General features: G+C 59.5%; 1 protein-coding gene and 1 long non-coding RNA gene across 2 annotated transcripts; one reads left to right on the forward strand and one right to left on the reverse strand.

Annotated features, from left to right (window-relative positions):
• The first annotated feature begins 2,040 nt into the window (after nt 1–2,040).
• Nucleotides 2,041–3,949, forward strand: LOC134166065 (uncharacterized). The gene is made up of 2 exons (XR_009965740.1): nt 2,041–2,313; nt 3,731–3,949. It is a non-coding gene; the product is annotated as an uncharacterized LOC134166065 (long non-coding RNA).
• A 1,711-nt stretch (nt 3,950–5,660) lies between these two features.
• PSMD13 (proteasome 26S subunit, non-ATPase 13) lies at nt 5,661–14,484 on the reverse strand. The gene is made up of 13 exons (XM_062623348.1): nt 14,355–14,484; nt 13,279–13,357; nt 12,105–12,139; nt 11,974–12,029; nt 11,574–11,617; nt 11,245–11,331; nt 10,260–10,431; nt 9,753–9,832; nt 9,549–9,674; nt 9,056–9,118; nt 8,185–8,265; nt 6,962–7,078; nt 5,661–6,310 (listed from the first exon to the last, which is right to left on the reverse strand). Exons 1-13 carry the CDS (start codon nt 14,453–14,455, stop codon nt 6,215–6,217), a joined length of 1,137 nt encoding a protein of 378 aa, XP_062479332.1. The 5' UTR covers nt 14,456–14,484; the 3' UTR covers nt 5,661–6,214.
• Nucleotides 14,485–14,502: the final 18 nt, after the last annotated feature.

Raw genomic sequence — 14,502 nt, forward strand, 5'->3', positions numbered from 1 at the left:
TTCCCCACTCAGCCCCATCACACCCTGCCCGTGTCCCCAGTGTGTCAGAGGGGCCCCACATCAGCGTGCCTGGTCCTTGCAGGCACAGAGCCCTCAGCAAAGGTCTCTGCTCCTGTCCCTGTGACCAGGGCAGACACTGAGCCCCTGCCCTGTGCTCAGAGAGGGGGAACAGCTTACGGTGGAGAGCCAGCAGTGACAGGATAGACATTGCACATAGAACTGTGGAACCATGGAACCAACCAGGCTGGAAAAGCCCTTCCAGCTCATCCAGTCCAGCCTTTACCCCAGCACTGCCAAGGCCACCCCTGCCCCATGGCACTGAGGCCTCGTCTCCTCCGTGTGTGAACACTTGCAGGGCCGGTGCCTGCAGCCCTGCCCTGGGCAGCCTGTTCCAATGCCTGAGCACCCTCTGGGGCAGGAATTGTTCCTCAGCTCCATCTAAACCTGCCCTGGTGCAGCTTGAGGCCGTTTCCTCTTGTCCCATCCCTTGTCCCTTGGGAGCAGAGCCCAGCCCCACCTCGCTATGGCTGCTGTCAGGCAGTCTGTTCTCTGTAAATACAGAGCTCCTCCAGATTCACCTGTGACCCCCAAAACACAGATGTCAACCAAGGCACAATGGTCTGAGACCATGCTGGAAATGCGGCGTGAGCTGGTAGGAAGGCTCTGTGGAGCACAGAGAAAGGCTGTGTTTGTCTTACCCCTGGGTCCCACCAAGCTCAGTAGCACCAAAGGGAGCATTTCCCCAGGGACACGTGTCCTGGAGCAGCTTTTTCCTGCCGGAAAACAGGGAGGAAGCTGAGGGAAGGAGCAGCAGCAGCAGCAGTGAGCGTGCAGGGGAAGAAAAGGAGCTGCTGGGTCCTCTCCTCACCAAAACAAGGGTGGGAAGGGGCAAAAAGCTCCCTGCGTCTTCTGCTCCCCAGGTTCCAGCACAGCAGCTGAAGAGCAGGATGCAGAGCCTGCCTGGATCCATCCTATTGCTGCCAGTACCTGGAGGCACCCTGATGGGCAGCGAGCGGCAGAGCCCACCCGTTGGTACCTGCTCTGTGCCCTGCTCCTTCGGCACCCGAGGATCTGACCTCAGCCCTTCCTGCAGCAAGCTCAGTCCATTCCCATCTCGAACCTCCCGGTCCAGGCGAGGCCTGAGCCTGTGGCTGAGGTGGGTTCCCACCGGCTCCGGGGTGCAGGAGCCTCCTCCGGCGCACGGGGGCAGCGCTTTGCCCGCAGTGACCCGGCAGCACCGACCCGGCTGCCTTTGCCTCGCTAACGGGACGCTCACAGAGCTTCCTTCTGCAAAGCCCCTTCCCGCAGCGAGGCCGAACCCCCTCAAGAGGCACGGCCGAGCTCAGAGCACCTGGTCCTGAGCAGGGGCAAAACTGCTCCTGCCTGAGAAACCGTCCTGGGCAAAGAGCTCCAACCTCCTCCAGGACAAGAGCCCACCCGAGCTGCAGAAGGGGCTGCTGCGACCCTGAGCCCCCGGGAGCTGCAAGGGGATGGGAAGATGGGGAAGCTGTCACCACAGATGGGACGAGCAAGGTCCTGCTCACTATGGGCAGAGATCCGGCATCTCATCAGCAACAGCTTAAACCAGCACATTGTGCTTTGAGCATTAAAGGTTTTAACAAGCGGGACAGGAGATCGCGCAGAGCATCATGGCTGGGCCCCACCTTGCTGGTGGGCACGCAGGTTTTGACCTCTCAGACGTGGACCACTGGGTGCTGCTGAGGGTGAGAGCTAAAGGAGGAGAGGGCGATGGGGACAAGCTCCAGTGCAGGGGACAGGGCTGCTGCAACCTTTAGGGCAGCGTCTGCCAGTGGCCCGGGGATGGGGATGGGATGGCCCCGTGACAGGGATGGGATGGCCCTGCCCGGTGACAGGGATGGGACGGCCCTGTGATGGTGACAGGGATGGGATGGCCCTGTGATGGTGACAGGGATGGGACGGCCCTGCCCGGTGACAGGGATGGGATGGCCCTGCCCGGTGACAGGGATGGGACGGCCCTGTGATGGTGACAGGGATGGGATGGCCCTGTGATGGTGACAGGGATGGGATGGCCCTGCCCGGTGACAGGGATGGGATGGCCCTGCCCGGTGACAGCGATGGGATGGCCCTGCCCGGTGACAGGGTGTCGGGGTGGCAGCGGTGACAGCCGTGACGGGCCGGGCAGCTGCAGTGTGAGGAGCCTCGTCCCCGTGTGCCAGCGCCATGCCCGGGCTCCAGCGCAGCTCCCGGCTCCTGACAACGCTGCTGCGGCCCCTGCGGGTCCCCCGAGCGCACATCAGGTCCCAACCACCCGAGCACCAGCTCTCACCTGCCGTGAGTAACGGGGGGGGCACCAGCTCCATGGGGACAAAGGCGGGGGCTCCAGCTCCAGGGACGCCCCGTCAGAGGGGCACAAGCCCCCTCTGCATCACAGCAACCTGGTTTGAGGGGTTCTAAGGCAAAAGGGGAGGGGGGAAGGAGGACGGGTGTCCCCCCCCAGCAGCACAGGCTCCGGGCTGCTCCCCACAGCGGCGCACCCCCTCCTCCTGTTTGACTCCATCCTTTGAGCCCCTGTTTTACCCTCGGGGGTTTAGGGACCTGCTACAGGGAGGCAAAGCCAAGGCACAGCCCAAGGACCCGGGGAGGGGGGGGCAGGAGCCCCCAGCCCGCACAGGGACAGCCCCGGCCCCGGTCCCCCCTCCATGGAACACTCACCCCAGAGCTGGTGTCCCCACGGCAAGGACGGGGGCTGCTGCCAGCCTCGGTCCCTGCATCCCCTGAGGCCGCCTGGGCTGGGCCACAGAGCTCGGGGAAGGGGCTTTGCACCACGAACCCCGGCTGGAGCCGGGCCCCGCTCCGCGGGTTTGGCCCCGTTGTGTCCCCGGGGTCTGCACCAGAGCTCCTGCGGGCCTGGAGGGGGCAGCGCGAGGGGCTCGGGGCCAGGGCGCCGGTGGCGGCAGCTGCACCAAAGTCATCTCAAAGTCAGGAGAGCTGCGGGGAGCGGAGCCCAGGCCCGCGGCCAGGGACAGGGCGGGCGTCACGGGGCTGTGGCACTGATCCTGCTGTGGCACCCACCCTGCTGTGACACCCACCCTGCTGTGGCACTGATCCTGCTCTGACACCCGTCCTGCTCTGACACCCACCCTGCTGTGGCACCCATCCTGCTGTGGCACCCATCCTGCTGTGGCACTGATCCTGCTGTGGCACTGATCCTGCTGTGGCACCCATCCTGCTGTGGCACTGATCCTGCTCTGACACCCGTCCTGCTCTGACACCCACCCTGCTGTGGCACCCATCCTGCTGTGGCACCCACCCTGCTGTGGCACCCATCCTGCTGTGACACCCACCCTGCTCTGACACCCACCCTGCTGTGGCACCCATCCTGCTCTGACACCCACCCTGCTGTGGCACCCACCCTGCTCTGACACCCACCCTGCTGTGGCACCCATCCTGCTGTGGCACCCACCCTGCTCTGACACCCATCTAGCTGTGCATTGACCCTGCTGTGCCACCCACCCTGCTGTGCCACCCACTGAGTTGTGCATTGACCCTGCTGTGCATTGACCCTGCTGTGCATTGACCCTGCTGTGCCACCCACCCTGCCATGCCATTGACCCTTCCATGCCACCCAACCTGCTGTGCACCCAACCTGCTGTGACCCTTCCATGCCACTGACCCTTCCATGCCCCCCACTCCGCTGTGCCACGGATCCTTCCTCCCATCTCACGGCCCCTCCGTGTCTCCGCCGCAGGAACAAGCCATTGCGTTTTCCGTCATGTTCGGATGCTTCATGCTCCCAACAGGCTGGATCCTGGGAAACATCGAGCACTACAAGAGCAGACCCGAGTGAGGAGCAGCGAAGCAGCACCCGGGCCCTGGTGAGAGCAGACATGAGTGGAACCAAGGCCCCAGGACGGAGCTTCGCCGGGGGGGAGCCCTTGGGCTTTGCTCATTAAAGTTCCCGTTCACATCGAGGGTGTTGGGTTTGCCTCAGCTTGTCCGTAGGGCACCGATGTGTCCCCTGCTCGGGGCTCAGTGGTGGCCCTGGCAGTGCTGGGAAGGGCTGGACTCGATGGTCCTGAAGGTCTTTTCCAGCCTCGCTCATTCCATGGCTCCACAAAGGCGATCCCTTTGTGAGGCTGCAGCCCGGAGCTGTGGTCTCCCATGGAGCTGGAGCGCGCTCCCCTGCAGCGGGGCTGGCTCCAGGAACACCCAGCACTGCCAAGGGAGCAAACTCCGGTTAAATCCCAGCCAGGAAACACTCACAGCCCGCAGGGACATCGCTGATGGCCTGGAGCGGGGCTGCACGTCCGACGTGTCCCCTTCGTGCCCCAAACAGCTCATCTCCCAGTTACCCGTTAGGGAAGCAGCACCACTCCAGTACCCTGGAAAACCTCTGAACCAGGAGCCACAGCTCAAGGAGCAGCTCTTCAGCTCCGTGCATGGCTCACACCAGCGGCCAGGCCACAGAACAGGAGGCTTCAGCTCCGAGTCGGCACAAGGCTCCAGGTTCTGGTGCTCAGTAGAGCAGCAGCAGCCCCAGTGCCTGCGCTCTGTTGCACTGGTGCCATTTCCTTTGCTCCTCGCGTGCAGGGAGGTGACACCCCGAGGAGATGGAGCTTTCTGAAGCCCTTTCCATCCATACCTATGGAACGAAGCAGAGCTGTCCCCGTCACAGGTGCCTCCTCCTCCTGCTCCCCTGAGGTCGGTGGCCCAGGAGAGGGCTGTGGAGCACAGGATGGAGGAGGGAATGTCCCAGTGCCCAGCGCAGGAGGAAGCATCGGGGTTCACCCACCCCAGCAGTGGCACTGGCCTGGGCAGAGCAGAACCAGCACCGAGGGCAGAACTGGAGCTCAACAGCTCCAGCCAGGAAGAGGTTCAGGCCGAAGAGGGGCACAGGGGGTGATGTGATGTGGCTGAAGCCTCCCTTTGCCCCTGCAGAGCGGGTCCAGGAGCAGCCAAGAGCTTCCTTTTGCCCATCGCTGGCATGAAACCCCCTGAGACCAAGCAGTGAGGAACAGAAAGCACAAAAGTAAAAGGCCCCGAGGCACTTTGTAGTGACCCAGAGATCCGACAAGCAGAGCTCCTGAACCACAGCAGCACCCAAATGGGCACCACAACAACTGACCATGGACACACAGGTGCAGGATTCAAACATCCACTTAGAGCCCAAGCAGAATCCTCCTTGTTCTCAGTTTGGTGATAGGTGAACGTGCCTCTGTTCAACTTAAAGCCACTGTTTGCTGTTGCTGCCTTACACTCAGGAGCATTATGCATCCAGACGGGCACTCAGAGGTAGCCCCAGTTCAGACCTGTGTGTTTCCGGCTCTCACGGGCACAGTGACCTTGCATCCGTGTGAAGGCAGGGTTGGGCAAAACAACCCCGTTACAAAAGCCTTTAGAGAGCAGTTGTTAAGAGGCAGAAGAGCACAAAACCTCCTCATCTCTGGCCTCCTTTGGGGCCTTTCCAGGAGTGCCGTTTTCCCAGGCACTGGGACTGCAGCTTCCCAAAGGAAGCAGAGCACAAGGTGCTACCCGCTGGGTAAGCGACACATGAACCCCGCTGCTGTGCAAACCCGCTCTCCTTTCCACCAGGGCAGAGGCTCAGTGCAGGCGCTGCAGACACAGACACAGCTACGGGGGAAAGGGAAGGCAGGGAAGTTTATTCCAGCGCCTCGCGGAGCAGTGCTGGGAACACAACCCCCCCAGGGGCAGGAACCCCTTCCACTGCACAGGAACCCCGGGAACCCCTCTGGTGGAGCAAACTCCCTCTGCCGCAGGGAGGAGGGCTGCAGGACGGGTGGGAGCAGGGGGCTGGATTCAGGCTGCCGTGGGCAGGGGGGAGCTGTGCCCTCCTAAGGCCAGTACCACCACCTAACACCAGGTACAACGTCAGGCACCGCTCCAGCTCCTGTGAAGGAGCTGCTGCTGCCCCTCACCCAGCAAACAGCCTCTGCTGCTGGCAGGCACCAGCACCCATCCTCCCACAGCAGTGTGATGAATGAACCCCTGTCCCGGAGCAGGATGGGACCCCCAGGGCAGTGCCACCCCTGTGAGTGATCAGGGAAATCTCACTTCCAAGCACCAAAGGCTCACACAGCAAAAGGCCACTTACTCCTCCCAACAAGCCTCAAGAGCTGCTCCCCCCCCTCTCCCCCCCCCCAGTATAATGCAGTTCAGTCAGTGGTGAGTGCTGCTGGCACCAGGAGCAGCAGGATTCCCTCTCCCGGGGGCTCTATGTCAGGATGTCATGGGCTTGGTGCTCCACCAGCATCTCCATGCTCCTCACGTCCGTGCACCAGAACTCCAGGCGGTCTTTCATTCCTTTGATCTGCAAGGCAAGCCCACAGCAACCTCAGCCCCTCAGCCACTGCAAGCACCAATGTCCACTTCAAGGACAAACACCTGAGACCCCAAACTGCCATGTGTCTAGGAAAGATGCTCCTGAACATCTTACACCATCGGCACAGCAATGGTGGAAGTTAAAAGGGAAGGTACAGAAGGGACTGTTTGCATCCAGTGCTCCATGTACTGATGTGTTGGGGTTTTAAGGGGAAGGCCCCCTACATGGTCTCCCAAAACGTTGAGGATGCACCTGAGACACTCAGCACCATCTTTACCACCCTCAACCTCTCTTGCCACCCACAACCCCGACACTCCAGGACCGGTTCATGCATTGAGGCCCCAAGCACCACCCGGATGTCCGCATCCTTCTGGAAAACAGTCCCAGCACTTGTGCTCCATGGTGCTCCATGTGGCTCTCAGAAATGTCACTGCCTGCCTCCTGCTTAGTGCAACACACACAACGCGCCACACACACACGGTAAAGGCTGAAGGAGCAATGGAAAAAGGAATGGGGAAAAGCTGATCCCCTTCCTCCCGCCCTCAGCATCCTCAAGAGCACCAAGGAACCCCGTGACCCCTCCCAGCTCTCCCAGTCACCCCACCCACCACACACCAGTTGTGCCTTTGCGTCCAGTACCTGCTGTAAGTCCAGCACACGTGGCTGCACCCACGTCATGTGCACCCTCTTGTCCACTTCATCGATGCTGCCCTTCACCAAGCCCACCGAGAGCGCCTTCATCACCAGCAGCTCCACCTGAAACCAGCACAGAGAACTCCAGGAAACAACTGGGAACCAGTTTGCTCTCCCAGAGGAGCAAACCCGCTCTGCCTTTGGAGGCGTTCACCATGCACAGCAAAGCCAAGAGCTGCTCACACCCCTCCTCCTGCCTGCAGGCTCAGCGGTAACTACACAGCAGCTCCTTTTCCCTCTGAGCAGTTTCACTTTCTCTCCTCTGAGATCCAGGAAGAACGAGGGAACTGGCAGCAGTCAACATGGATTTAGCAGGGGTGGGATGTACCCAGCCAACGTGGTGGCCTTTCAGAGTTAAACAGCTTGCTCAGTGGTCAGTGCTGGACGTGCCCTGCGCCTTTCCTTTAGCAAGACCTTCTACCGCATCCTTGCTGATGCCCTGGTGAGCTACGGAACAGACAGGAGGAGCACGAGAGCAGCAGCAAACCTCCTGACCCACCCACCCCAAGGGCTGTGGTTGAGGCCTGAAGCTGAGCAGGCAGCTGGCCCCAAGCAGTGCTCCTTTGGGAGCAGCACCAGCTCTGGCACAAGTGATGTGAATGTGCTGGAAACGAGAGCTACCGAGAGGAGAAGCTCAAGAGACTGCACTAACACGAAGCATTTGTTCAGCCTGGGTGAGAGGCTGCCTGAGGGCACCTCACCACAGTTCTCCAGCACCCAGTAACACGGAAGATAGGAGGAACTGTTCTCACAGGGACACAGAGTAAAGGACAGGGCACAGGAGGATTTGCTTCAGCTCAGATCCCACCTGGGTAACAGCAGGGAGCTCTTCACCATGAGAGAAATTAAACACGGGTGACATTTCCCCTTGCTGGAAACACTCAAAGCAGGCAGGGCCCTGCACAGCCTAACCCGGAGGCCTCTTCCAGAGCAGGGGGGAAGAGACGACCCCAGAGCTCTCCTGCAGCTGAGCACCAGGACTGGGGATCCTCAGAAATGCATCAGCCGAGAACCAGGAGCACCAAAGCAGCCACCCCCTTGGTAAAGAGCTCTCCAAAGGCACAGGAGCAGGGAGCACATTTCCAACCGGAGCTCGCCCACGGGAGCAGCTCCATCCGGATCCCCATGGGCTCCACAAGCGCCACGCTGGTGTCTGCGGCGCAGCTCACCTCGTTCACGGTGACTTTGGCACTCCTGGCTATCTCCTCGAAGGTGAGCTGCCTGTGGTTGGCCGGACGCGTGAAGGTCATCTGCAGGCAAGCAAACAGACAACGAGTGAGAACCCAGCCCCGTGCTGCCCTGCTCTGCTTGCCCCAGCTCTGCACTGCCCACCTTTAACCAGGATGCTGCAAGGGCAAACACTGATGTGGGCAGAGAGGAGCAGCACCGCTGCCTCCTGCACACACACACACCCCCACCCTGCTGGGGCAGCCACCCAGCCCCAGGACACACAGAGCACATCAGCCAGGGCTGAAACACCTCAGCACAATCGGGTCCCTCACGTAACACAGGACCTTTGGGTTCACATCACACCCCAGAAGTGGAATGTGCACACATATTGATACATGGGGGTGCACAAACACATATTATCCTTCAGATAACTCAATATTGAGTTTTGGAAGATCCAGCGCCAGGGAGGCAAAGTGACAGGAAAAAGAGTTTGAAACTGTTTGGGAATGAAGATTTTCAGTGTGTTTTAGAAACCCTTGTTTCTGGAACACACTCTCAGAGTTACCTCTTCAGGTACCACCCTCAAGGCACAAAGCTTGCTCCTTCCTTCCCACCTCCACACCCTGCTGAAGCTCACCCCCCGGGACTCCCAATAAGCACTGCACAAGGCAGCAGCCTCTCCCCAGCACCCCTTGCCTTCTGGCACCATCTACAGGCAACCTTGGCAGCCAGCTACTGAAACCCAGGAGCTCCTGTGGGACGGGTGAAGGAGCTCAGCGGGGAACAGACTGTTTCACCCCCACCAAACGGCAGCTGGAGCAGCCCCTTCCCATCTGCCACATGTGTAACAGGCCCCAGCTCCTGGCTCACCTCCATTAGACATAAGAGCTGAATCTTCTGCAGCAGCAACGCTTCGTTTGCAGCCAGATCTGGCTGGAAGGGGATGGAACGGAACAAGTAAAGTCATCATTACTTTGACACAAGGTAACCTGTGAACTACAGCTGTGTCAGCGAGGTCTGGTACAGCCAGGGCAGTTAGCACCCAACACCGCACTCCTCAAGCTCCCCAGGACACAAGGGACAGCCACTATCTCACACTGGAAGCAGTTCAATACTGGGAGTGAATGGCATTATGGAAATGACATCAGGGATTATCTTCCTCTGCAGGACCACATGATGGGATCAACCAAGCATAGAGGGAAGCCAAAACCGACCACCACACATCAGGGTGAAAGAAGCATCACTGTGCTGTGCTTGAAACCACACCAGTGATCAGAATTCTTCAGGAATTCTGCCTGTGAAGATCCAGTGTCCCTCTGTAATCCAGAGCCCAGGCCTGCAGCACTGGAACAGCCCCACTCACCTGCTGGCCCCACGCTGACTTCAGGGCCTGGAAGGTCTCCACGTTCCCGCTGTTGAAGGCATAGAGGGTGTCAATGAGCCACTGCCGGTCCGTGCTCCTCAGCGACTCCAGGACAGGGTGCATGAGCTGCAGCACAGGCAGGACGGTGTCAGTGGGGTAAAACCAGCTCCTGAGAGCAGCTGAAGTGGGGCAGCAGGAACTCACCAGCTCCCCAAAGTTGTAAACTCCTTCTCCCAAGAGCCCGGCCAGCCCCAGGGTAAAGGCTCTCTCCTGCTGCTCTGATACTGGGAGGAAAAAACACAAAGCAACAAGTGAATGGAGTGTGGATGAAGCAGCACCTGAGCCCCACCAACCTCAGCCTCCTCTCTGTGCCTGTATTAAATCACCCCCAGCCTCCTCCTCCCCAGGCCTGAAGCTCAGCCTGCAGCAGCCACAGCACAGAAGAGCCACTCTTTGAATCTATAGTGAGGATCTGGGGAACTAGAACAAACTTCTGGTGGGGGCACTTCCTCGCCCCCGCCACCTCAGTGCAGGTCAGGAGCACAGTCCTACTCAGCCAGTCCTACTCAGCCAATTCCTCTTTGTAGCTAACCCCTGGCCCCAGTACAGCCAGCTCAAAACACACTGAGAAAGCGCCAGTGCCTTCCCTTAGACTGGAGGGATAAAGCAAAGAGCGAAAGCTGGGGCTCCTGCGGGCAGAGGAGGAGTTACCGGGCAGGTCCTTGACGTCGATGCAGCCCAGGAACCGCAGAGCATCCTTGTAGTAAGAGGCGTGGTTCCCGATGGTCTGGTAGTACTTGCTGGAGAGGTCGTAGAAGCGGCTGTGAACCGAGGTCACCCCGGGGAGGTTGTTCAGCATCTCCTCCACCTCCTCAATGGTCTCCTGCAGGAGGGTGAAGACCTGGCTGTGAGAGGTGAAGGTCCCCTCACACCCCCCCCACTCCCAGCCTTCTAGATCACTGTGTAAGGCCTACAGCAGCCTCGTGTGGGCCACAAGCAACAGCCCCGTGGTAGTAAAGAGGGAGCTGAGGGCACGGCCACTGCACAGCACTAAAGAGAAAGCTGCAGCGCCCTCCTCTTACACAGGAGTTGGGTAAAACCACAACCCAACCCAAACCCAAACCTCCCAGAACACGACCCTGCAGCTGTACCTGCATGTACAGACATGCTTCACATGTACTCACCCCCACCAAACCCATCAAACCTGTGCTTGCTCTGAGCAACTTAAAGCTGCACTGCCTGAAAACTCATCTCAGGTTTCAGAGAGGGCTCTAAACAAAGCCAAGAGATGAAACCTCAACGTGCTTAGCACAGGGAAAGATGCACCAGTCCACGGTCAGCAGCTCACCAGCAAGCAGCAACACTGCTGAATGCATGAGAGCCTCCAAGCTGCAAGCTGGAACAGGTCAAGGTGTTTGTCCTCCCCAGTGGTACACATCGATGCTGCAGTGACCAGCAATAAGCACAGCACCTCAAATGCTGTGTCAGAACCTCACTGAAACCTCAGAACTCTGGCCAGAAGCACTCTATGTGCTTTTATATGGCCTACAAGATGAAAGGCAGAAGTGCAGCTCCTGGCAACCCCAGGAGCTGCAAATCTACCATCATCTCACCAAGACCAAAGCCCAGCCGCAGGCCCGGCCACGCTGTGGTGTCACTGCCCCAAACCACCCAAGCACCAGAGCCTCCCCCTCACCTTGGTGACCTGGAGGTCTCCAATGTTGAGCTTCAGGGCCCCAATGGCTGTTTTACACAGGATGACAGCTTCATCGCTGCTCTTCACCTGCAGGGCACACACATGTGCTCAGAGCTGCCATCAGCCCTGCAGCCAAGGGGCCAGGCTGCATCAGCCCAGGCTCTGCTGCATCTGGTAACGTGCTCCTGCACTGCACCACAGAGCTGCCGTGGCATCCTCCAGCACAGGTTTAACACACACACATCCTCCTCCCTCAGCTGCACCACAAATGCCCACAGTGAAAATGATCCCTGCAAGTGAACTGCCAGAAAGAGCAGCTGCAAACATACCTTTTCCCGAGTCTTTTCCAGGAAAGTAAGGGCCACGTTGGGATCTGAAGTAGAGGGGAAAAGCAGCAATATCAGGAATTCCTGCTGGAACTAAACCCCAGCCTACAAATACTGGACTCATGAAGACTGGAAGGTGTTTTCTACAGTTTACTGCTCCCTGCAGCCTGGGCTTGCTGCTCACCAGCCTTTCCTCCAGCAAAGAGCAGACCTGCTACTCCACGTAGCAGCAATTACACTTTCTGAGGTGATGTCCTCCCCTTTCAATACACCAGTAGGACAACAGGCTAATGCTGAAGGTTTAACTGCTGCTATTAACCAGTTAATGGCTGTTACTATTAACTGGTAACTTCACAGGTATCCGTTCTAACAAGCACTGTGAGCAGGAGGTGAGGACGCTTACCTGTCATCTGCCTGACCACATGGAGAATGATCTCCACCAGGGACAAGGGGTTCACCCTGGAACACAAAGCTCACTGTCAGAGCACTGTCCGGCAGCAGAAGGTGCCTGAGGGCTCCAGCAAACAAACTCACCTGTGCTCGAACTCACTGATGAAGTTCTCATAGAGCTGCAGGCACAAAGACACCAACAGTTAGGGCAAGAGGGCCCTTCAGGCCCGCTCCAACACCCACTTCCACTGCGCTCCATTTTCCCAACAAAGCAGAGAGCATCCAACGGGGATGTGCGCTCTGTACAGACCCCAGGAGCCAAAACCTGCTCACTGCAGCCAGTTCTGTCCCTGCAGCCTCCTCCTGCTTGCAGGGAGAGGTCCAGGACTCACCACATCCAGCACCTCCTGCTCTAGGCTGGCCCCTGCTGTACCACAGGCACAGGGCTAAAGCTTTCCCAACGCTCCCTGCATGCTCTAAAGACCCTTGGCTCTCTGTCATGGAAATAACTACCTCCTGGGAAACCAAATTTCACCCCAAGCCCACAAAGCCCGTGACTCCCTGTAGCACCCAGGCCAGATGTGACTGTGCTGAGCAAGTTCTTACGGCCTTGCAGCACCCAGACCAGATGTGACTGTGCTGAGCGAGTTCTTACACCCTTGTAGCACCCAGACCAGATGTGACTGTGCTGAGCGAGTTCTTACACCCTTGTAGCACCCAGACCAGATGTGACTGTGCTGAGTGAGTTCTTACACCCTTGCAGCACCCAGACCAGATGTGACTGTGCTGAGCGAGTTCTTACGGCCTTGCAGCACCCAGACCAGATGTGACTGTGCTGAGCGAGTTCTTACGGCCTTGCAGCACCCAGACCAGATGTGACTGTGCTGAGCGAGTTCTTACGGCCTTGCAGCACCCAGACCAGATGTGACTGTGCTGAGCGAGCTCTTATGGCCGTGAATGTAAGAAGCTCCCAAGGGGTGGAACAACCTCTGAAACACCCAAAGCATTCGAGACCCCCCCCAACCCATCCCCATGTGTGGCTGCAAACCCCTTGCAACAAAAGGGGAAGAAAAAGGCTCCTCCTGCAACCCCCCTCTCCCCCAAAACCCCTCCAGTGAATGACATTTCGGAACCGTTTGAAGCCTCTGACACTGACACCTTCAACCCCGGGCAATCGCTGCCGCCCCCGAGTCCTGCACGCTCCCACCCGGGAGCCGGCACTGCCCCAGCCCGGCGGGCCTGGCACAGCCCGGTTCACCAGGCCAGCACCACTGCTGTTGGCCTTCGCTACGGCCACACAGGAGCAGCGCAGGCTCACCTTGATGAGTCCATCCCCTTGGGCGAAGCAGGGGTCCTGCACGAAGTCCAGGACCTGCAGAGTCAGCTGGTGCCAGAGCCTTCGGAAATGGGAACCACCCCTGAGCTTGGGCCCTGCACTGGCTCCGCGCCTCACAACCAAGATTCCCATCCCGACATTCCCATCCCACCATCCCTGTCCTGACATTCCCATCTCAACATCCCATCCCGACATTCCCACACCCGACATTCCCATCCCAACATTCCCGTCCTGACATTCCCATCCCAGCATCCCTGTCCCGATATTCCCAAACCCGACATTCCCAGTCCCGACATTCCCGTCCCAAAATTCCCATCCCAACATCCCTGTCCTGACATTCCCAGTCCTGATATCCCCATCCCAACATCCCCGTCCCAACATCCCCATCTCAACATCCCATCCCGACATTCCCATCCCGACATCCCCGTCCCGACATTCCCATCCTGATATTCCCATCCTGACATTCCCACACCCGACATCCCCATCCCGACATTCCCACGCTCTACGTTCCGATCCCGACATCCCCATCCTGACATTCCCACACCCAACATTTTCACATCCAACATTCCCACACCCAACATCCCCATCCCGACATCCCCGTCCCGACATTCCCACCCCCGACATTCCCACCCCGACATTCCCACACCCGACATTCCCACACCCAACATCCCCATCCCGACATCCCCATCCCGACATCCCCGTCCCGACACCCCCACACTCTACGTTCCCATCCCGACATCCCCGTCCCTACATCCCCATCCCGACATTCCCGCACCCGACATTCCCACACCCAACTTCCCCATCCCGACACCCCCACACTCTACGTTCCCATCCCGACATCCCCGTCCCGACACCCCCGCCCCGCCGTTACCCACGCGGACAAAGCCCGAACGCTCCCCGCTGGCACAGACACCCCCCCCCCCCCCCCGAGGGCACGACCCGGGGGTGAGGCGGACACAGCCCCCGCCGCTCAAGCGCCCCCCGGGAGCGCTCTTCAGCCCCCGGCCCGCTGGGCCCCGCCGAGGCCCCGGTGCGGCGGCAGCTCCGGCCCCGCTCACTTCTTGTTGTAGAGCTCCTCGAGGCGGTGCCACACCGCGGCCTGCCCCGGGCCCGCGCTCTGGCTCTGGCTCTGCTGCAGGAAGCCCGGCACGTCCCTCATGGCGATGGCGGCGGAGGCACCGGCACCGACACCGACACCGGCCTCAG

The sequence above is a fragment of the Pezoporus occidentalis genome, unplaced genomic scaffold (genome assembly GCF_034315485.1).
Source record: "Pezoporus occidentalis ecotype Australia unplaced genomic scaffold, CSIRO_AGI_Poc_V1 ctg250, whole genome shotgun sequence".
Lineage (NCBI taxonomy): Eukaryota > Metazoa > Chordata > Aves > Psittaciformes > Psittacidae > Pezoporus > Pezoporus occidentalis.